The sequence below is a fragment of the Furipterus horrens genome, unplaced genomic scaffold (genome assembly GCF_987537825.1).
Source record: "Furipterus horrens unplaced genomic scaffold, mFurHor1.1.pri manual_scaffold_1, whole genome shotgun sequence".
Taxonomy (NCBI): Eukaryota; Metazoa; Chordata; class Mammalia; order Chiroptera; family Furipteridae; genus Furipterus; species Furipterus horrens.
The window spans coordinates 177,498,890-177,523,701 of NW_028327171.1; the positions used below are offsets into that span (position 1 = coordinate 177,498,890).

The following is a 24,812-nucleotide window of genomic DNA, read 5'->3' on the forward strand; positions in this document are numbered from 1 at the left end:
AAATTCCAGATTTTCACAATTTTTATATTGCCACCAGCTATTCAAGACATACATTCTCAACTAGGAAAATAAATTGGTGTTCTGCTCTGCCAGGCCTGACCAATATCAGCTCTAGGGAAGTTGCCAGGGAATCAGAGAAATTAAAGCTTGAAAACACATAGGTAATATCTGGTTTATTCCCTTTCTTTTAGAGATGAAATAACCGAAGTTAAAGAAGTTGAGAATTATTTTCCAATATGTCATAGTTGCTTTCATTGGACATACCTTAAAATAGTTTCTAGTACAGTATTAATTGTGGTAGTGTTTACCGAAATTTAGATTCTGTATCTATGATGTCTTTTTTTTTTTAACATTTCTGTAATTAAGTTGTTTTATAATCAGTGGCTTCTTACAGTTAATTGGCAATATGCTTTCATTTATAGTGAAAATAAAAAAGGATCCATCTTACAATTGATGAGATATTAGATTTGTTAAAATACAGATTTTTGTTTTTAACAACCCACAAACACACTTAAACTCAGCAGAACTGCAATACAGAAACAGAAATATGGAGGATGGACCTGCTATTATGTAATAATTAACTAAGAATTACCTTAAAAAATCAACAACTATTTTCAAATCATACAATAATAAAATCAGCTGCAGATAAGGTTAGTCATGGTTATTCAATATATATTCCATGACTTATATAAACCACTGTTTTTCATATTTAAACAACATATGGGTCTTTTAAAAAGATTCCCTAGCATAGATTAACTTCACTTGTGGTACAATTTTACTTAAACATGTTAACATCAACGTAATTATAAAAACCCATATGCTTAGATCTCATGTAAATACAAAACAAACAAAATAGAAATAAAAAATACAACAGAAAAAATATCCAAATTCACAATCTTAATTTTATACAACAGACGATGTTGCTTTGCAGAAACCAAATCTCAAAACATGAATTTGTTTATGAGTATTGGTGTGCCAATACCGATCTAAGCATCTCTGATGATTATGGTGAATACAAGTGCTCTATGGGGATACAGTTCTCCCACTACTTTTCTCCAATTTAGCTATGCCACACCTTCACCCATGCAGCAGATCGTGGTATCATCTGGTTGCATCTTAGGATAAACAAAACATTTATGTGTTAAGTTCCTAGATTTTTGCTTATTTCTAAAACTATAAAAGCAGTTAATACTCGACATCAATGTGGTCATAAACATGAAAGCAAACAAAAGAGATATATAGTAACAGGACATAGTTACAAATTATTATTATATTATCTGGTTTTATAAATAACCAAGAATATACTTATTATGTTAAGGTTATTATAGTAATAAAGAAATAAAGTTTTTAATCCTAATAATATACCCTGTAACCACCAAGAATACACCACAGACACATTTTTAAAACACTGCAATAACTGAAACATGCTTTTTTTTTCTTTTCTTCAGAATGACATAAAAACAGGAACTTGGTTCCCAGAGCTAACGTAAGGCAAAGTTGTTGGGACCCAAAAGTGGATCTAATTTGTGGATCACTCAGTTAGTGAAGTTATCCAGACTAACAGAGTAAACACATCTAGAGAATGTAATGATAAGAAGTAGATGTTCAGGCATGCAGGGGAGCAACACATGGTTTCAAATAGCAGTAGGCAAACTTAGGGAAGATTTACTTTCCTCTGGAAGATCCAACAAAGAGAATCAGGGCAGAGATTCAAGAGTCAGGAGTCCAGCCACTTGTCTGGGAAGGTGGCAGAAGCTTGGTTTTCCATTTCATGGCAACGACTAGCTCTGAAATCCTGTGTGAGGCAAAAGTGGGTCAGGAACAATACTCAGTTACTGAGCAGAAATGTGGTGCCCAGATCTGGGTTAAGCAAAGCAAGAGGAGAGACAGGGAGGAAGGTAAATTAGTACAAGATTAGAATACAGGGGATCTTGATTTAAACTGCAACTGTAGAAAGGGAAAAATTGGTGGTGGAGGCATTACTTGTAGAGAGGCTAAAATTTAAATGTAATTGGGCAAAAAATATTTTTTTAGGCTAAAGTCATTTATTTAAAACTTTTATATTTAAATTATAAATTGTATTTTTCCAGTTGAAAAGTTAGCAATTAAACTCCAATGATCTATAAATATTTTAATATATATTTTCTCATTAAGATATATCGATTCTGCATGTTTACAACAGGAGTTAGACATTTAGCCTTATATAAACTTTCCAAGTCACTGAGAGAATTTTTTTAAAATTAGGATGACATTGTGCCATAAAAATAATTTATGTCAAAATGGCTACTAATAATAGAAATCAGAATTCTTTTAATTGATGGGAAGAGACCATGAATATCAAAGAGATTGTAACACAATGGAAACTTAAAGATGATTACTTATGTACTTCTAGCTTTGCACCATGACAAAAGGTAAGAAACAGAAACAGCAAGATGGGAGGGCACAATAATTTATTGCTATTTCTGATTTTAATTTATTGCCACATAAAAATATGTTTTCTTTTGGAGACGATGAGGAAGTCAAAAGTCACCCCATCGTATCATCAGACATGTAAGTGACAAAAGTAGACTATTCTAAAAGTGACTCTTTTAAGAGATTATAAAGATATTTCACTAAAGCTTATTTTTATGATATATGTCTCATAAGATATATAATACATGACATGTAAACATTGCCAATAGAAACACAATATAACATTCCATATAGATGATGTTCCATGGGACAATTCATGTTACTTTGTATCCTGTTTCCTGAACCAGAAAGTGAGCTTTATAATGTAGATAAAGATCTGAACATTTTGTCAGAAGTATTTTGAAAGAAAAATATTGCAAAAAAACCTTGCTTAGACTATTATGACTTGCACACACAAGAAAACTACAATATCTGATTCTTTCATGTATGGGGCATCTTCCATTTTCTTAAAATACTCCCTGGTTTGGTTCAGTAACAGAGAAGATTTTATCTTCTGTTTAATAACTGCAAGTTTACAAAATCTCAAAAGACATAATGGAAATCACATAGGTCATCAGTTGTTCCCAACATGATGTTTCCAGAGAATGCCTACATCCTCAAAGTGTAATAAAAAATAACTGTGAAGATATGAGCGCCAAATATATTTAATTTCTACACAATATTTAATGGAGATCACTTAAATGTTTTCTAAGAGTATTGTGTTCTACTGAATTCTAACAAATTATTAGGTGATCTGTTCCATAGAGTACAGAAGTTTCGTCAATTCTTGCTTTCTCTCTCTCCCAAGACTTCCAGACTCCCCCAAGTGGATAACTTAAAAATTTAGCCAAGTATCTCTAAATAACTGACACTTCCTAACGAGCTTTTTTTTTTAATTTTTTTTTATCAATCCGCACCAACTTTTTTTCTTTGTTTAAATTGAAGCGTGGCAGAAGGAGAATTTCTTAAAATAACTCTCATACTCCCCTCTTACAACCTTATAAGTTATAATTTACTCACATAACTGTTGCCTCTCATAAACATGTGTCTCTCTTTTTTTCCTCCTTCAAAGAGTAAAATCGAACTGGCAGATTCACTGAGGACCTTATACTATGGTTTGCAGAGTCACTGCTATATAAAATCTTATACATGGGACACCATGAATGGAATATCTTGAAATCTTGACCTTCAAATAAACAAGCTAAACACAATTTATATCAAAGTACAGTTTGCTCTCACACAGGAGCATCAGAATGTCTGGAATCTGCTTTAACCAATTAAGCCGTTCAAGGCAAAAGGAAAAGAAAGCCTTCAGCAAATTCATTGAATGCACCATTTCCCAGTCTCCCACTGTCTGTTAATCGATCTTTTTAAGTGCAGACTAATGAATCTTACATATACCTGACGGGATGCTCTCACCCTACACCTCAGAGGATTTAAACTTGCACAAAGAAAGAATCAGCTGGGTGAGAGGGAGGGTGGCAGGGCACATCCGGGCTGATGGTTCCTTGGCCCCTTAAAAATCAGCCGGAGAATTTGTCTTCAGGGAACCACACACACCAGACCCCATTTCCTATTTTCCCGTATGCAGCCCATTAGTTCCTTTGCAGATCTTCCATTCAGGTCGCTTTTACGGCGAACGCTTTTGTTTGCTACCACTCTGTAATGGGAAAAGAAGTATAGAGAAATTCAAAGCAAGCTTGTGGCAGCAGCTTCTGTGCGTCAAAGCATCCCTTTCCTTTCAGCTTTGGCAATTTAGGAAGAACCCAGGTTCTCCGGAAAGGTGGGTGAGGGGAACGCCAGCTAGGTCGAGGAACACATAAAGCAGGAATCCCTGTTTTTACCTCCCCACTTCTACTCGCATCGCCACAACCCTCCGCCCCCGAACTATCAACACAAGCACTTACATATTTCCTAATGGGAGAAGGGGGTGGGTGGATGAAGGGAGATTTTCTTTCTTAAGATTCTGAATAGGATCCAGACTCCCAACTAAAAATACATTATAACAAATAAAATCAAATAAGCCAAAGCCAAAGGGTAGCAACTATCTCAAGAGGGAGAGAGGCAGCTTCTGGCACCTCCCTGTATAAACTGCAGATGGAAAAAAAAAATTGGCTTTTGATATTGAATTATTAATTTATTGATTCCCCTTCACTGCTCCCCCAACCCGGACTGCCAGCCAAGAAATCCTTGTCTCTTCATCTTCCTCTCCGCCCCCACCTTTACAGGAGTCTCCCACTTCTCCGCTGCGGGCCGTTCCACCTCCGGCCCGCGGTGCCTCTGGGTCCCTGCCCTCTGCGGCCTCGGCGCTGCGCGGGGCGCGTCCCTTTCGCTGCGCGCTCCTACTCGCGCCCCGACCCGCGCGGCCGGGTCCCGGCGGCGCCGGCGGTGGTGGGGGGCAGGGGGGGCAGGCAGCGGGTGACAGATGTACTGCTCTGACAGCTCTCAGTATCAGCCCAGTGGCTCCCTGCCATTGGCTCAGTGCAATGGACCGGTAACGCCGCTCACTATAATAACACTCATGCCTGCCAGCAGCAGCAACTCCGAGTGCTGGCACGGAGCGCGGGGGATGCTGCGCCGCTGCGGCTCGGGCGGCTCCCGCTGCCTGGCTCCGCTCGGCCGCCTCGCCGGCACTGACTTGCGCTCTGCCCGGTCCTCCGACCTGGCCGGCCCCTCCCAGCTCGTGATTCTCCCGCAAGGCGCACGCCCCAAGGCGAATTAGGAGAGCGGCAGAGACAGAGGGAGAGCTCGGCGAGCATGCGGAGGCGGAGGAGCCCAGGCGCGCACGGCAGAGGGGTGTAGTGAGCCTGTCTCCGGAGGGAGTGCGAGAGACGCGGCGCTTCGCCCTCCCGGCGGGTCCCCAGCCCAAGCTCCCCGGGCTCCGGCGCGCTGCGGCTGCGGGCACGCGGTGCGTGGAAGCGGCGGCTGCGGTGGGAGAGGCGGCGGCTGCCCCATGGAGTGTTACTACATTGTCATCAGCTCCACGCATCTCAGCAACGGACACTTTCGCAACATCAAGGGAGTTTTCCGGGGCCCTCTCAGCAAGAACGGGAACAAAACTCTGGTAATCGCTTGTTTTCCCCTCTCTTTTCTCCCTGTCTGTGTCTCTCTCCTAAGAGGGCATTTGGAGGATTGAGGTTACTGTGAGATTTTGGTGTGGCAATTTCAGTGTGGTTGATAATGCATCTATCTATTTATCTTGTGGGCGTGGGGTGAGAATTAGGTGTAGAAAAGGCAGGAATCTTAGGGAAGCTGTGATCCAGGGCTTTGGTTGACACTTAGCCAACGCTCCGGACTGCACCTCACTCCATAATGCTGAAGATTAGCACAATGTCTCCTCGTTTGAAGCCAATTGTGTCAGGAGGACCTTTTTTTTTTTTTTTTTTTTTTTTTTTTTTAAAGAAAGAAAAGGAGAAAACCCTAACCTCAAGTAACCGCGTAACATTTTTCGGCTTAGGAAGCTGAAGGTGAATGAGGATGTGGGTGTCTCTGATACAGGCAGGGAGCCATGTGGCTGATGGCATGGGGCAAGTGTCAGGGCTGAGTGATGGTCTCAGGAGGAGTTTGTATTGGGCGGTCTCCTGAAGGACTGGCGGCAAACTTCTTTAGTGAGAAGTTGTCCGTACTAAGCTTAACGGTGACTCCAGAACCCCATGCTGTCAACTTCAAACTATACACTCAAAACAGGTTGGAGATAAGCGTGAGGGACTAGCCTTAGGTTACAATCAGGGGCACTAGAAAACATGCTAGATAAACAACCCGTGCAGTCGCTGGGAGGTTCTCACCGGACCACAGAGCTTCATGTTTCAGCATGTTTCTGAAGAGCACTCCTGATTGGTGGGAGATGTGCTGAGCATTGAGATAGTGCAGGGTTATAGCTATTAACTTTCTTTCAAATCCCCTCTTAGCTACAAAACCTCCCTGCAGAACTGACTCTCGTGTATTGGTATCTCTTGAGAAGTGTACACTTCATTGAAGAAGGAAAAAAAAAAAAAAAAGGTAAAAGGAAGGCTCATTAGACTAAATACTACAAAGACAGTAGAGCCAGAATAAAGTGGAAATATGCAAATGTGTGTATCACTAAAGTCTGGGATCATTAACAAGCAGCACCCCTTCCCCCATCCTCTAATTTTTTTTTTTTTTTTTTAACAAAGTGATTACCTAGTCTGAATAGGTAGAGTAGTAGTTTATGGACAGATTCAATTAGTCCAAATGCAAATACAGCATTCTTAATCTACTTTTCTTCACATAATTTAAAAAAATGAGTCTACATTTTTTCAACATGTGCTGTGATGTGTTTTTCAAGAATAAAAAGTTCTCATCAGAAGTTTTAAGTGAATTTTGATATTGATGTGAAGCATTTGATTTTTTTTTCTTTTTCCCATAAATCTGTTGTACCATTCCTCTCAGCTCATTTAAGACTCAGAGAAGCAGGATTAGTTTTTTGCTTTTTATTATTGTTCTAGGTAAGATTGTTGGTTGTTGTTGTTGAACAAAGGAAAGTAAAAGTACTGTTCTATTGTTTTCCTTAGAGCAGCAGCCAATGGTTAAGGGAATTAAGATTATTCTATCTCAAGTTAGAGAACTCAACCATGTAGGAAGGTAGATATTTGGGGGTAGGGGGGGAAGAAAACCTTTATATTACAGAAAGTCTGTTCTGACTTGTTTTTTATTTTCAAATCAATTTTCACTTATGGGAAAAGTTAAACTTATTAAGCAAGATTTAATTTTGTTGGTGATAAAACTACACAACAGAATTCATAGAAAAAAATTATTTGCTAAACCTTAACTTGTTAAAATTATGGTAACCTTGATGCTTAAATCAACCTTGGGTTTCTAACACTGTGCAAACTTGCTTATGCTTATTTGTTGTGGGTTTGAAATTCATTAGTTCTTTATCACTCATATTAACAAAGAATAGGTTAAAGCCTTCATTAGGAATTAAAATAAGTGTGAAAAAACAGCTATTTTTATGAGATGAACAAATTTAAATATATACCAGTGTCAGAAGCAACAAACTGAGATAAGAAGGTTTAGAAATAGCTCCTATCATATTTCTTTTAGTTATAGTAAAATGACTTATAAGGATTTCATAGCTAATTCTTTCAGGTTATATTCATAAACTGTGCAAGTTTATATTTCTTGTGTAAGTGATTTACAATGACAGAAATGATATAGATTTTCATGTACGATCCAACTATATTTGAAACTATTACTTTACAAGTAATGTATGTCATATATTTGTTTCCTAGTACTTTTTGATGATTTTGTTATTGAAGAGAATGAGATTTATACCTATTCTTTATAACAGAAGAGATTCTAAATGTATTTATAAATGCATTTTCTATTAAAGAACATTTATACTTTACAAACATTCTTATATTCTTTATAGATATTTATAGTTACCTAAAACTTATTATAAGCTAGAACAAGAAAACTGAACCTGAAACTTTTCAGAATTAGCCACCTTATAAGGAATGCAAATATTATCTTAAAATGTAAAGTGTTACATTTTTAACATTTTTAAGTAAGAATTTATGGTTATCATGTTTTAATTCCAATTTCATAAAATAATAATTATGAGATTTTTTCTGCCTTTTTGTCTACTTGATTTTCACATATTTTGAATTTTTTCTTTAAAAAATCATCTCATTCTTGAATTTTAAAATGTATATTATATTAACTTAAAAGGATTTTAATATCTCCAGTGTTTTGTTTTTTTTCAGGAAAAGTACAACTTACAACATAAAACCATTAAAAGAAAAAGTTATTTTGATTTTTCCAAAGAATTTCTAATTATTTTCAGTCACTGGATAACTAATGGATATCCTTAAAATTTTTAAAATTTAGGTAAAAAATGATTTTACAATCTTCAAAATAATCATTGAACTTATATAAGATAGTGTATAACTGTTCATACAGTGATATTTCATAAATTAGAATTGACTTACAGAATAAAATTACTTATAGAGTAAAACAGAAGTTTCAGTGACATTGATTAATTGTGGCCCTAAATCCAGAATAGAATCCTGCCACTTGTGTAGAGGAAATTATCAAAATATACAGTCCTTTCCATAAGTCATACTATGCCACTCACACATAAATTTTAAAAAGTAGTTAGAAATTAAGTTTGTTGTCAGTCTTGACCTTACTCCTGAGGTTTTAAGTATATTTCTCTTGAGAATTTTAACTGAATATATGCAAATTTCTATTTCACAATGCCTTACAAGGAAAGAGAAAGGTCATTATGCTTGTCATGATTCCAGTTATAAATGGCATCATATTTGTGATATAGTTTTAATTCCATGGAATAAGAAATAAGCTAATATTGAATCAGTGCTCCAGAATATTCTGAATAAGTTATATGGTTTAATGAGAATGAATTATGTTTACCTTTCATGTATATTTATTTTTGTTTTTCTTAGACTTTCCCAAACCGCTATTTGGTAGGCAGTTGTTTACTGGATAAAGACATTTTGTTATACATATATTTTGCAATTGAGCCACAGAATTTCTTGGCCCTAATTATATATTTAATACATTTAAATATATATTATGAATTTAATGCTGAATTTAAATATAATTTAATCACTTTTAATACAGAATTTGGGGTTTGCCTTTGAAACTTGGGAAATCAGTACCATTTTGTTCATTACATTCTGTTAGTTGATTAGCATTTTTTAATCTCATAAGAGTATAATGTCTGTTTTATTGACTATGGAATTCAGAAAGAAAGAGTGGTGGTTTAGTGGTCATACAGTGAATCAGTTTTATAATGCAGATTTCCTGACTCCAGACCTATTTCTTTTATAATTTATATACTAAATTATGGAATTTGTAGGAATCACTATGCTAACATTCACAGGGATAAAATGATGGTATCGGTGTCACTTATTGTTTGAAAACACGCTACTTGTCCATTTGCCTCCAGGTATTTAGAAGTAGCACCCGATTCACAAAATAATTTGAATTCGAATTTATTTCATTTGTTATCTTCCAGTCTGAAAACATCAGTATCTGTCTGGCCTAAGCCATGTTTCTATAGGCTGCCTTCCATTTCCAATATATTAAGTACCAGGTTTGGCAAAAAAAGAATTACATTTTTAATGGGTTCTCAACATATTTGAGTTAATTCAGATTTATTGAGTTGCCTCAATTGTAAACCACTATTCTAGGCACCACAGGCTCTGTGCTAAGTATTATGTGTTAAAACAGTATGTGTTAAGTTGTATTCAGGGATGCTCATGTTCATTTTTAATATGTTGGAAAAAGTATTCATATATTTTGACATGTTTGCAGGTTTCTTGTCACTCAGAACATTTTTGTATGTATTCATTTTGTAAAGTATAAAAATATTCTGGAGTTTTCCTCTGGGTATACAGGAACTCACAAAAATTAAGTAAGGTCTTTGAAACTTACTATATGGAGGTTAGTTCTAATTATTACTATCTAATATAGCATCATTATTCATGTCATTCTCTTACACATTTTTATATTTCCTAGGGAGTGTAATTTGAAAGGTTTCTCCAGTCATTGAAACCCATTTATACGGAACATTTAAGATTGTACATAAGACTAAAGATACCAGTTGCTGAATTAGTGCTGATGAAAAATTGTCATTATTAGATTAATATCCTCAACTAAGGTCAAGGGTGAGGGTGAATTAGGGAGATACTTTAATATATCTCCAAACTCATTCACATAATGTCAGTATTTATTCTTTCAAGTTTATGTTAAACTGTTACACATTCTGTATTAGAGATCATCTTGTGTCTCACTTTTCAAAACATAAGGTGTCATATATTCTTCTGCTATACTTGCTTTTTTATTCTAGCAAAACTTTGAAACTTGTGCATTTTCAGAACACATTATTCAAGCAAGGAAAATATCTTTAAATTATTTATGTTATTACTAAAATATGTAAGCAATATTTTAAGGCAAATATTGTCAAATAATACCCATGACTGCAACCTACCTTGTTAGTTTACCTTGTTAGTTAATCAAATATTGAGTTATTTTTTATAGCTATAATTCAAATAGTGACATAATATCTTGTCTTCACTTCTCAGTCCTGTACCAACATTTTCTCAGTTATTGATGGCTGCAATTACATTTTCACAGATCAGTAAGAGCCTAGAGAACCATCTAGTCCAAAGATTTCATATGATTGTATTCAAGGTCAAATTCATCTGCTGAAGTAGTTTGTTTAGTGTGCACCATGTATCAAAAGTTCAGAAATAACAGAAGTAAAACAAATAAATTTGAAATACAGTAAGCTATCACTTAATGTTTTCCAGAGTTTCTTGGAAACTGCGACCTCAAGCAAAACGGTGTACAATGAAACCAATTTCACCACAGGCTAATTGATGTAAATAAGAGTTGAGTCCCTATGGCATACGTATTTCTGGTCACAAAAAAAAATCAGTAACCTTCTAAATAAGGACCCAGAACACTTCTAACATTAAACATTGGAATAAATGTGACTTATACATACATTTAAGAAAAATTAAAAACAAGATCATTATTTTTCAACCTACTTACTCCAGTTTAGGGTGCTGATTGGCCAGAGCATGTCTTGGCAGCTCAGTGCATGGAGTAGGACCCTGCATGGACAGGATGCCCTTTTGTCTCAGGGCCACTCACATCCACACTCCCACTCACATAGACTGGGACAATTCAGACATGCTAAGTCATCTAATGTGTGCAGCTTTGGGATATGGGAGGAAACCAGAATACCTGGAGGAAACCCTAAAGACATGGGAAAAATGTGCTCACTTCATATAGACAATTGTCCCCATTGGAATGTATGTATGTATGTATTTATTTATCCATCAGTGTCTATAACAAAATGGCATTGAATAGAAGGATGCTATTTGAGGATCTGCTATAGTAATTAGTCAAAGTTTATTGTTCACACAACCAAAAAGATAGCTTGCAAACCAAAACATGGAATAAAGTTCAGAGGTATGTTGTTATAAAACAGCTCTTGTAGTGAAAAATCAGTGGCTTTTTATTCTTCACAGTGATTGGTTATACTACTAGAATTTTCAGTGGTTACCTCACAGCAGCTTTCAGAAAGAGTTCATGTTTTGCTCATGATTAAGAAAGAAATGATCCAACTCAAGTTAGTCTTGCAAAATAAGCCAAATTAAAATTGTATGACTAAACTGGTTTTGTCTGTTCAAGGAATTTTTAAGGCTGGTCTCCATTTGTTTTTGATTTTAACTATTCCCCCAAGTTGGTCATCCTCTTAGTCAACTGAGAGGATGACCAACCAGAATAGCGTTATTCTTGGTTAACACCATTGATGTGGTCAGGTTAAAGAATCACACATTTGCTGTTTCCATTAATTGCACAGTCAAATGGGAGTGACATGTAGTCACCATCTTCATCATTTATGTGGTTATCGTTGTTTTCATCCAGTTGTCTGATACTGATGGTTAAATTTGGTGTGAGTGGTTGTCTACAGGCATTTAAATCCTTTGAGAGTATGTATACAAAGCACTAGAGTGGTTAATACTGTGCCTGTACGGAGAATAATAACCAAGTGTTGGCAAATTCCCCAGAGCAGAAATTCCCAGGAGTCAAGATTTAATCAATTAATTAACTCCATTGGGTTATAATCAGACTCAGGTTTTCCCTTTCTAAGTCAATCAACAATTATTTGGATAATGTATAATTGGTTTTCAATTATTTAAGTTATTTACATAAGCATAGCATGATGTATTAGCAAACATATCCTCACGATTACTTCGGACAGGATGAACATGAAGATATTTTATTTCAGGAGGCTGTATTGTATGTGAGCTTCCACCTAAATTAAACCTCTATATGGTATGAGCAGTCAGGTAATTTAATAGGAGGCATTTCTATGGAAACAGAAGGAAAACAAAGGTTAATAGTTTGAGCAATTATAAATTCAGTTTCTGAGTTTGGAGATCAGCCAGTTGAGAAAATTTCTAGATGTCAGATTAGAAGCATTTTTAGCCATGGCAACCAGATTTTTCTCGTTTGCAGTTTGAATGTCACTGGTGGTCTTTCTGAGTGGCTACATAACAAGAGGCATGAAGGCTGTCCACACAGGAACTGCTGTGGTGACTTCTCCAAAGTTCACGTCAAGTTGGCCAGCTTCAGCTTGGATGGCTTTGAGTAAAGAGTAGTTTTATATAGTTTCGAAGTGATTTCAAGTCAAAACAGTGGGAGAAAATTGGAAGTGTTAATTTAGAGAGTCCTAGACAAATATTGGAGGGAACCTGAAGAATTTAGGATTCAGGTCAGTTTACAGGTAGAAATCAATACATCAAAGACAATTAATAGCACTAGACTCTGATATCCATAAAAGTGTATTATTGAAATATAAGTTTTCTCTCTATATTCATTCCTGTTTCTGTCAAAAGTAACCATAAGATTAATTTACTTGCAAATTAAGTCTAGTTTTGATAAAATTGGTCTGATTATTTACATAAATGCAGCAAAAATAGTGATTTACCATGTAGGCTTTGCTAGACCTTTTCATATAAAATCTCCAATTGGATTTCAAAAGCCTCTTGAGGCTAAAGCCAAGCCAAGGACTTGTCCAGTTGTGTTCTATTACAAAGAGGATAGATTCTTATTGAACTTATGCAACTAGTTATTATTGAACTTATACAAATACAAATTTTTAATAAGAGTATTAAATAAGAGTTTCTGAATTCTCGAGGGATCAGGTAGGGAGAAAGATATTTCAACTTTTGTTGCAAAGAAATACTTTACCAAGTTGCTATGACTTGTAGATAGTTTTAAAGAGAGGAGAAATCTTATAAAAACAACAACAAATTTTAAAGAACCAGCAATGTTTTAAATGAATTCCTAAATATTATAGTTATCTTCATCATTTGGTTTAGTCTGTTGTAATTAATTTTTGTTGGTCTGGATCTGTTGTTAACAGTTTTATAAATTTATCAGTTTTTCATCAAATTTTAGAAATTCTTACCAACTCACTGTTATGATCTTAAAAGTATCAGAAACCTGCATTTTAGAGTACCTGTCAGGGTCTTTTTCATAAATCTGTATAAAATTGAAGCATTTTTGCAGGAATATTTTTGAAAAAGCATCAGAATTAAACAACTCTGCAAATGACAGAAGACTTAAAAAATGGCCATGGTTAAAGATCTGATAAGAATTTATTATAATGCCATTCATGAAAGAATGTGGTTATTTCTCTAACATATATTTTAAAATTATGATTGATAACTTTATACCAGTACATATCAGATTTTTAGTAGTTTCATACAAATATACCCTAGAGAAAATTTAGCATCATTTTGTATTTGACAATGCTTTCCATTAAATTTAACATATGCAGAAAATTACGTAGTATAAAAAACAAATCTCTTTTAACAGAAAAGAATCAGTTTTCTTAAGTAATCAAAGACTAAATAAAGACAAAACAAATAAGTATTGTCTTCTAGGCAGATTATATTAGAGGTAAAGAAAAACATTTGTTTATAATCTTATTAAGAGCAGAGCAGTAATTTTAGAAACCTGTCCTTTTAACAGAGAGAAAACAAAATTTTAATTTTGTACCAGTATTCTTTGATACTAAAACTTTTTTCTTTTCGACTTAAATAAAACCATTTCAATCTTAATAACTAGACCACATGTAAAATTCCTTTCTCAAGGTTATTTTTTCACAAACTTTCTGCAACTTTCTATATCCAAACAGGTATTGTCCTACCTTTTTCCATTCTTATTTGGATCATTCAGTTTACTTTAGGGCAAAATTACTTTTTTTTTTCCATTTACCAAAACAAATAAACAATGTCCATCAATCCTTTCTTATTTAAAATACCATTCTATTTTCCTTACCTACCTTTTTAAATCTTTCTTATTTTTATCCTTACCTACTTTTCATATACAGTCATGTTCCTTCACCCTGATTATTCTAATAGTTTTGTAAAAATTCTTATCTCGTTTATAAACTAATTTGGGCAAGGGAACTTCTATGGCAGACACCCTCCCTCTTTCTTTCTTCTTTCCCTTTGTGTAATGTTTTGTTTATTTTATGGGCTGCTTACAATTTAATATTTTAAAGACATGATAAGATTTACAATTTTAAAGGGTAGAGAAAAAAATGTAACTCTTCTTTTAGGAATTTGGGGGTAATTGCTATTTAAAGTTTCTCTGTGTATTAGGGGTCAGATGACAAAGGACATTTGTTTCATCTCTTGCCTCATTAATCACCACAACACCCCAACATAGGCCTCTTCATTTTCATCACTTTCTCAGAGATCCCACCTCTCAGCCTCCTAATCAGGTTTAGTCACAAGTGACTTCCTAGCTTTGCAAGATGGCTCTCTCTAAGATTTCCAAATTATTACTGTGTTCTCCAACATTGTCTGCCAGTCGCAAAGCTAATCTCAACTCTTCTTCCAACTCTCCAACTTGAGTTTCAACCTCTATTTAGGCTCTGGTGTTCAGCCAAACTGCCCACAGTCCAGGCCAGCCCATTGCAGCAGACACTTGTCTACCACATGTATTATGCGCAGTTCTTCCAGCAAACACAGCAACAGAGCCAGCATTTTCTGGGCGTTCCTGTACTCATGGGGTGGCCCACAAGCACCTAGCACACAGGCCGCTCTTCCCCACATAGAGGTCAAAGGCAAACACAGGATTTCCTGGGTGCATGCTCCTTTCCCAAGGCTACAGAATTTATGTAGGAAGCTTGTATGAGTTATTTCTGCCCAGTAAAAGTTTATTAATAGACATAATATCATTGTCTCTGTAAAAAAAAAATTAAAAATAGATAAACGTATGTTTAGCATTTAATGTTTATCTTATTTAAAATGATTTAGATGTTTACTGAATATCAATTATTTAGTTTAACTTAGTATAAACTTTTCTCTTATTTACATTTACTTGAATTACTTGCTTCTAACAAATATGCTTGGATTATACACCAAACAGCTCACCATAATATTGTTATTTTTCTTGTTGACAAATTTTGACCTGCTTTTATTAAACTTACAAACTTAAATTAGCTTTTACTTTTCAAAGATTATCACAGTTCATATAAACTTGAAAAACATTTGGATTAGTTTCTGTATTTCTGAGAGTATATTTGACTTAAATAATGCTTAGTTTTCTTTAAATAATGCTCTTTACAAATTAATTTTGGCAACACCATGTGAAGGTAGAAAAATATCATGTATCTGTAACATATATACATAAACTTACAGACATACACAACACAAATTAGACCTAATGACATTCGTTTTTAAAATGTTTAGCCATGTCTCAGGTACAAAACTCAAAAAGAATGGTTCTATATGAATCATGTGTCTAGCAGGTTGACTAAGTCAAGGTTACCTGCTTAGATATGGCCAGTGCTTTAATAAGGATTTTGTTGTGGGTGGATATCAGGCTCTTCTGTGGGATCACGAGAAAAGCATCATGGACTCATGCAGGGGAGATTGTGGTGTGGTAAGGTTTATTTGGTTGAAATCTGCCTGTAAGTTTCCAATATCCCATCTCCATCTGGCCCCTACTCTGGAAAAAGTCCAATTGTGTCTTCAGCAAGGCCAAAACAAAGGCCAGTGTCCAGAATTTGTTTCATACCAAAGCTTAGTCCTTTGGAGCCTCCTCAGTCTGCTGCAGACCCACATGGCTGCTAGACCCACATGGCTGCATCAGTTTCTGGACATGAGAGAAAACACAGGAATGTGCAGGTCACCCAGTGAGAGAAAGAGTGGGCACATGAATGAATGGGTAAAGTGCAGAGTGAGCGAATGGAGGAGAGAGAGAGAGAGAGAGAGAGAGAGAGAGAGAGAGAGAGAGAGAGAGAGAGAGAGAGAGAGAGAGAGAGAGAGAGAAAGAAGAAGAAGAAGAAGAAGAAGGAGGAGGAGGGGGAGGGGGGAGGAAACAGGGAGAGGGGAAGAGAGTTTTTGTTCCTCTGGGGTTATAAACAGGAACTTTTTCAAAATAACCAATCAATTTCCCAAGCTTTTGCAGGCTTCTGATGAGTCCACCCCCTAGTTAGATTGACTGTACTCTGTAGTCAAGCACCTCTCCCTGCTTCCCACAACAGTCTGGTACCAGAGGGTCAACAGTGCTTCTGGGGAGATTTCCTATGCTCCTTGGACTCAGTATTCCAGAGTGTGTGAATGAGGCTCCGAAAGCTATAGCTCCCTGGCTCCTCAGTTTATTGAGCTCAATATGTAATTCCCTTTCTTCTCTTTCCTATTAATAATTAGTTAACTACCTACAGTAACAATTTCTTTTGTTTGCATGGTGTAAGGATCCTTTTAGAGCTACTTTTGGAGTAGATTGTTTTTAGAACCTTCTGCATATCAATCCAAGAATGCATTCTACTGTCTGAGAATTTTGGAATCCTCTCTTTTAAAGGCGCTCCTTAACATGGATTTATCTAAGCTAAAGTTTCCCCAAAGTCGCCATTACAACTCCAAAATATCAGAAAGTTCACCCAGTTTTTCAGAAAGGTACAAGAATCTAGTCCATAGTGGGTATATGTACAGAGGCTGGAGTTTTTAGCAGAGGAGATTTAGACTAGTTGGAACTCATCTCTGCCTTTAGATTGTCTAAAACAAATAATCTGTGAGAAGCCTGGTAATCCTACTGCCGCCTAAAACGCAGGGAATTATGGGTTTTTGCTTTTACATATAATATGGCAATTTACCAAAAAGCTTCAACAAACAGAAGCAGAAAGAGAGTGTGCATAATAAAGCTGAAGAGCTCAGAATGCAAAGCGTAGAGCTCAGACTCAAGAGAGGCTTACCCTTAAACTCCAGAGCTGGTGATAAAGCAGTAAGCTCAAAGGGTTCTGTACACATACACCTGGCTGCTCACCAGCCTCACTAAGAATCATTGGCATCTTTAGATCCCAAGTCTGATCCCATGAACTATCAAATTTCAGAAATAACAAGTAAAACCAATGCATCACAATTATGCTGATAAGTAGTAATCAGTAAAAGTTTGTTGTGCACACAACCAAAAAGTTTGCAAATTGGGAGCACTCAAACCAAAACATGGATGAGGCTCAGGGGTATATAGTTATGAGGCAGCTTGTGTAGTGAGAAGGCAAAAGCTGTTTATTTTCACAGTAATTATTTCTAATTTAGAATTTTCAGTGGTTACTCATATCAATCTTGGGTAACAGATCAAGTTTTGCTTATGATTCCCAGAGGCATAATCAAGAAATGACCCAGGCTAGGTTAGTTATAAGGAAACTAAATGGTAATGGAAAAAATATAATAAAGATTAAATAAAAAATTAAATTTTGTTTGTATGACTAAACTGGTTTTGTCTGCTCAAGAAAATTTCAAGTCTGGTCTTCATTTGTTTTAGATTTTAACATGTATTTTAAAATAAATGGATTTATTATTTATTTATTTATTTTCCCAATTTTTTCCTGCATTGCTCTCCCTACCCTGCCCACCTCCCCCCTCTCCCACAGTCAATCCCAACCCCGTTGTCCATGTCCGTGGGTCATTTATGCTAGCTCCTTGACTAGGCCCTTCCCCTTCTTTCCTCCCTCCTCCCCCTCTCCCTTCCTCTCTGGTCACTGTCAGTCTGTTCCTTGTTTACATGCCTCTGGTTCTATTTTAAATGCTAATCAAAGAAGAATACACTTTACAATTTGCTACTATCTGAATTGCATTTTTTTTTTACTGTTATATAGATTTTTTACTTAATTGCACTACTTTCGTGACCTCTGAAGGCACTTAAATGTTCTATTCCTTGTTTATTCTGAGAACCAAAATTTACACATGGAAGAAAGAATCATTTTTATCATTCTATATCACGTGCCTTTCATTTAACCAACTTTGAGATAGATAGTAGTACTCAAAAATTGTTTGGCGTATTTGCACTTTTCCATAGCATCTGTTTACTACATTTTGGTTGAAGTGCTTAACAGTATTTTTCAGATCAGGAACACTGTAATAATAAAGAAACATGTAGATTGAATGTGATGCATTTTTACATTTTAAAATTGCAAACTGTCGCTCATCCCAAAGGTATTTTTGGTAACTTCTTATTGTTTTGTTTTTTTAAAAAAATAAGAATTGAATATAGTTTTGTTCTTTAATTTATGTCTAGCAAGCATGTTTATTTAGTTCATGTAATATATTTGAAAAATACTTTTTTAAAAGTATTACGCATATGGGAAATAATCTTTTTTAATAATGGTAATGATAAGACAATGTTGAAATAATTTCCCTCAATGATTCTGGTTAACTGAGATATAACTATAGAAGGCAACTAACCGCACATTAAGAGCATGAGTACTCCTTCTGGGAAGAAAAAAAGAAAAAAACAAACAAACAGCAGTTTTGATCAGTGGTGTACTGAAGTCAAAATTCATGAAGAAACTATTTATGAGTATTTTGATTTGTCACTTTTTAAAAATTGCTGACTACAAAAAGTAAGAAATATAATTTTATTGATTTTCCTTTCTAAAAATTTTAACCTGAAACCACTTGATCAGTTTTCTCTTATTTTAAATTACCCGTTGACTCTGAGAAAATTCTTACCATATATACTATTTTATGGTGGTGTTTTCAACTAGCATGATTTCATTAATTTTATATATGTATTACTGTATATTTTTAGCACAGTATAAAATGGAGTAATAAGTAGTTAAAACTCAATTCTTGTTGTCAAAGTCCATTACCTGATATATTACTCTGGACTTTTTCATAATGGTTTGACACTATTAGAAGAAAATTATATACTTTTCTAAATGTAAACTACATTTAATGTATAAAATGTTCACAATGACAATGCCATATTCAATTTATTATGAAACTTTTTTTTCTTAAATATGTTTAGAAAAATGAGCTATCTTGAGTTTGATAGCTAGTTTTATGTGTTATCCAGAATAGAAGTCATTATTTAATCAAACACCAATCTAGGTGTTGATGTGAAGATACTTTGTAGATATGATTAACATATACAATCAGTTGACTTTAAATAGATGAGCTGACCCTCCATGATAAGGATGCCTTGTGGAAAGCTGTAAAAGCAAAACCTGAGTTTCCTGGAGAAGAAATTGTGCCCTAAGAATGCATCATCAAATCCTGCCCGAGCATCTAGCCTACCAGCCTCCCCCATAGATACCAACAAACCTGCATTCACTTAGTCTTTCCCAGTTCCTTGAAATTAATATCTCTTTCTCCTCCTACCCCAACCATTGTTTCTGTTTACCTGAAGAACCCTGATTCATATATTAAGGATCAGTTTATTACATCTTTTTACAATAAGGTAACTCATTGTTTAAAATATAAATCATATTTGGGTTTAATTGGAGGTAAGTGAAATGGACATTGTTAAATTATTTAAGTTTAAAACTGATAAATCTTATTGTGGAATGTTCCTATTATTTTATTTAAAAGTTTATAATAACTTTATTTTAAATATTTTTCTGGATTACAATCTTTTAATCAACCTCCAACCCCCCCCAAATAAAACCCAACATTTATGACTACATAAAATATAGTATTTTTATGTATTCAATTCTAGTAGCTAATCATACATTCAGTTATTGTACTTAAATAAAATCAGTCAGTTTTCAAGTGAAAGGAAAACATTCTATTTACTTATTATTTATATTTTTATCTTCGCCCGAGGATATGTTTATTGATTGTGTTCTTACATCTAGTTTAGCATGTCTTCATCAAAATGCTGACTGACTGACTTACATAGTGGTAAGGCATAAACAGTTAATAACCAGATGAATCTGAGCTCAAATTCTAGATATACTTCTGTATCAGTAAATAGTGAGTAGAACTGCTTATAACCAACCCCCCAAATACCAACTCTGTACCTAAATAGTGTTTATGCAAATTTTAAATATGAAATATATTAGTATATATTTTTTGACATTAAGTAGTTCAATAATGTCAAGGCTAAACACTCTTTGATTTTATTTGTATCTTTCCTACAGTTGTAAGGTGGTTACTTCTCCAGCCATCACATCTACATTCTAAGCTAGAATAAATGAGTAAGGAGAAAAGGCAAAAAGTTGATATTGTTTTGAGAAATCTACCCAACTGTGTTTGATTACATCTCCTTAGCCAGAGCTGTGTCACAGGACCACCTCTAAGTGCAGGGAAGGATGGAAACAATGTTAATTCAGCCAGGAATATTGTTAGTCCCAGTAAAATCAGGGTAATGATAGAAAGAAAAAGAGGTGACTGATCAGACAAGAGTTATCTAGCACAACTAGTGACTAGCTTCATTACCTCAGTCAAGTTCACCTGTCAATTTTTTTAAAAAATGGAGATGATAATCAAACTTACCCAGAAGACAGGTTTGCATATCAAATGACATAAAGCATATAAAGTAAACTGCACCAGGTTTGACACATAATAAACTCTCAGTAAATGGTGGTGACTAGTGACACATGTCATACTGGAACTTTAACGTTTGTATTAGAATCTTATTCATTCAATGCAATATGAATAAATTTAAATAATTAAGACACAGTAGTGAACAATATCAATATTTCCTTTATTCTCAGTTTACCTATGGCACCTTTTATATACTTATTCCCACCCCAAGATTCATACAATCTCCTTCCTTAAATATGGATTGGGCACGGAATATTCCAGAAGATAAAAATGGGAAATTCTGTGGAAATCTTCAGATATCAGCCATTCTTCTGATTCAGAAAGTTTATGGAACTATATTCTGTATTCATAGAAAGCTAGGTATTTAAGAAAGCATAGAATCTCTCCATAATAATTTCCATAGCTGTGATTCCCTCGCAATTCTTGGATTACTGCAGTTCTGATGTTACAAAATTAATACTTACACTAGGGGGCGGCATAACATTTTCTCTTGCTCTCATAGGGACAAGTATATTAAATAATCATGGATTAATAAATTTGTTTAATATAGTTACCACAGTTTTAATTCTTTTTTCTAGCTAAGAATCACTTTAAAATTTCACTGACCAGGAAGAAGTCAGTACAAAAATGTACATATATATATTTGTTGTGTACTTTATTATATACTTTACCAAGTAATTGTTGTTCTGGGTCATTCTCTATCTCAGCCACATGTGATATTGATTTATGTAGTACTGGAGCTGACTTAAAGTTGGTGTCCAACTGTACCTTAATAGTCTGTCATTCTTGCCTATAAAACTGTCAGTTTTTACTATTGAAAGTGATGTTTCTAGGTTCTATTGAGTACCTACAACCTACTAGTTTTATGGTTCATAATGCCCAATTTCAAAGTATAATTAATCTATAACTAAGTTCTATTGACTTTTTTAATGTACTGCATTATTAACCTAAAAGGGTAGACCGTGGTGACCAGTATTTGTTGAAATAGCTAAAACACAAGAATGTGAAATTGTGAGATCCAGCCCTATTTTCATGATTTCCACAAGTGGTATTACAGAAAAATAGTTGCAAAATACCTGAGACTCAAGTTTCTGAGTTTTATTAAAATCTAACAATTTTTTTCTCTAGATATTTGGGTTACATTTCTTAGGGGAAATGTGCAGATTGAATATAATAATACAAACTGTTCTATGTGTATTACTAATCACTGTGAAATTATTGATGCTACATGACAGATGAAATTTTTATGGATCAGGACTTAGAGGAGTTGATAATATAATACATGTTGCTACTCAAAAACTCACAAAGCTTTTTTGCAGGTAGACTGAGGTTAATAAGATTTTAGGTGTAACATATTACATATTGCTGTCCTGGAAACCACCTTTAAAACAATCTACAGTATATTACCATATTATTCCTCAGTTAAGTGTTAGTGAAGTAAATAATAGTAATAATAATAATAAATGAAAACAAATTGATTCTTCCCTGAGTAGTGCCTAGCATAGCTATAAGCATAATATTATAATGCAAGAAATAGAGACTTGGATATTGTTTACTTATAATGTTAAATTGCTTTAATTAAAATACTGTATCAATGATTTGATTCATGTATGCTAAAATCTGAGCAATTATTTGCTTTCCAGATACTAAACATGCCAAGTCTTTTGATTCATTAATAAAGTACCAATGCAGTTTCATCAGTGATAGAAAGTATATTTTGTGTGAGAGATTCCTGTCTTTTTTCTTAGCACCTAGCATAACTACATAAGTACAATATATATTCACTGGCACAGATGAAATAGACATGCACACATGCAGCAAAAATCATTCATAGTCTCTCAATCTCTTCTCCTTTCTCCCTTTCCTCTACTCACTCTTCTTCTTCTTCTCTTCCTTTTCCTCTTCCTTCTCCGCCTTCCCTCCCTGCCTTCTCTCTCTCCCCCAACTGTAGCCTAGAAAAGCAGAGAGGATATTGTCATTCTAATTTCAGCTGTTTGCATGTTTGTTTCTCAGGAAGTACATGGAGTTCTAATAGCAGTTTTGGCCAGGTCCAGAAATTAAAAAAAAAATTATTATTATTATTTGAAAAGTAATCAAGAACTTCTCCCTCCAGCTCAGCCTCTAGATGTATCAGAGGTCTGAAAGTAACATTGGTAAGGTTTTGGTAAATTCGAAGCAATTCAATGGCCAAAGTTCCACTGGATGGCCACAATTTTAAAAATAAAAGAAAAATGAATAAACAGAGAGAGAAGGAAAAAAAAGAGAAAGGAGGGAAGAATGGAAGAAGGAAAACAGGGAGGACAAGTAGAAGGAAGAAAGGAGGGAGAGAGAAGGAAAGAAGGACAAAAGGAAAGAAGGAAGGAGAAGGGAGGGAGGGAGGGAGAGATAGGAGATTATTAATTCTTCTTAGGTAATTTAAAAAGAATGGAAACTAATATAAGAATGTATTACAACTTAAATAATTGGATGATAATACATCCTGGAGTGCCTGGAATTATACCTGTTTGGACTATAGTTCTAGAATACCTAATAAGATACTGCATTTAACTCTCTGAATTATTCTGATTTGCATGATGATTTATACGGTCATTCTGCTAAATACGGAAACCTCAACAGTGACAGGAATCTACCTGAAATGGACCCCCATTCTCTATCCTGTTTCAACTTCAGCATTCCTTTAGGATTTGTAGATTCCCGTGGGAAAGCTATGTACAGATGATGTTGTTAAAATGATACTTGGACAGTGACCGGCAGGATGGGGGGAGGGAGAGGGGAAGAAAGAAGGGGAAGGGTATAGTCAAGGAATTAGTATAAATAACCCACGGACATGGACAACAGGGTGGGGGTTGACTGTAGGACAGGGGCGGGGGTAGGCGGGGCAGAGGAGAGCAATGGGGGGAAAACTGAACAACTGAAGTAGAACAACAATAAAAAATTAATTAAAAAATGATACTTGGTTATTTTCAACAACCCTAATCTCTATAATATGCAATGATAAGAGGAATGTATTTATTGTTATTCTTCCTCCCCATTTTTTAGCAGCTTCAGTTTAGCTGGATGACGGAAGAAGCGCTATTCCGAAGCAGGTTGCTGCAAGGGCACAGGGTCAATGAGATAATGTGAGGCAGCTGCAGTCGAGTTAAGGGGGGATGGGAGCCACAGTGAGTGGCCATGATGACATATGAGCCAAGCCTAGTGAGTGAAAAGACCCCGGGGCTGAAGAGCCAGGTGCCTTGTTGCCAGCTCACTTAGAGGCAGAATTTTGCCCAAACAGTGCCAGTTTTGGTTCCTCAACAAGGTTCATTCAACACTCACCTTTGAATCTGTCAGCTACCTAACACTCTTCCAATAAATATATTTTATGCTTAATTTAATGAGTTAATTTTGGTTATTTTTAGCTGAAAACCTGACTAGAATTAGGACAACAGTAACATTGTAATTGTTTTCGGGGACATGAACATTTTGCTGGGTTTTACGGGTTTTACACCTAGAGAATTCTGACAATGCTTCACTTTCTCCTTTGCTTCCCATCATTTAGCCTCTGGGCCAGTTATTTAACTTCTCTTAATTTCTGTTCTTTATCTACAAAGACAAAAATTATAATTCATTTAGTTTCTGCTGTTTACCACATGTTGTTTTAAGCATGTTATATAAACTATATGTAATTACTGCTGAAATGCCCTAAAATGATTATGTGCAAACAGGATTGCTGTAAGGGTTAAACAACATAAGGGAATTCTCTATTTTATTGTCTGGCTCATAATCAAAGCTATTGTCATTTTTACCATTATTGATATCTTAAAGAAGATGTATCTTTCCTCCTTCCAAAGCTGATACATGGGCCTGTGTTTTTCAGATAGGACATAAGAAATACTAAATGAATAATACAAAATATAGGTGTTTTATGGAGTTCAATGAAAAATAGTCAAGGAAATAGATAATAAAATGTAGCACCTATAGGGTCTATAAGTGGATTACCAAGTTTGTTCTATATAGGAAAACTAAAGTTCCCTG

The 24,812-nt window shown here is 35.1% G+C and overlaps 1 protein-coding gene across 1 annotated transcript in view; it reads left to right on the forward strand.

Moving 5' to 3' along the window:
* The first annotated feature begins 5,404 nt into the window (after nt 1-5,404).
* ZNF804A (zinc finger protein 804A) overlaps nt 5,405-24,812 on the forward strand; it is a 238,587-nt gene continuing 219,179 nt past the window's right edge. Inside the window, exon 1 of the mRNA XM_090268236.1 lies at nt 5,405-5,515. Within this exon, the coding sequence (XP_090124362.1) occupies nt 5,405-5,515 (111 nt within the window). The remainder of the gene's footprint in view (nt 5,516-24,812) is intronic.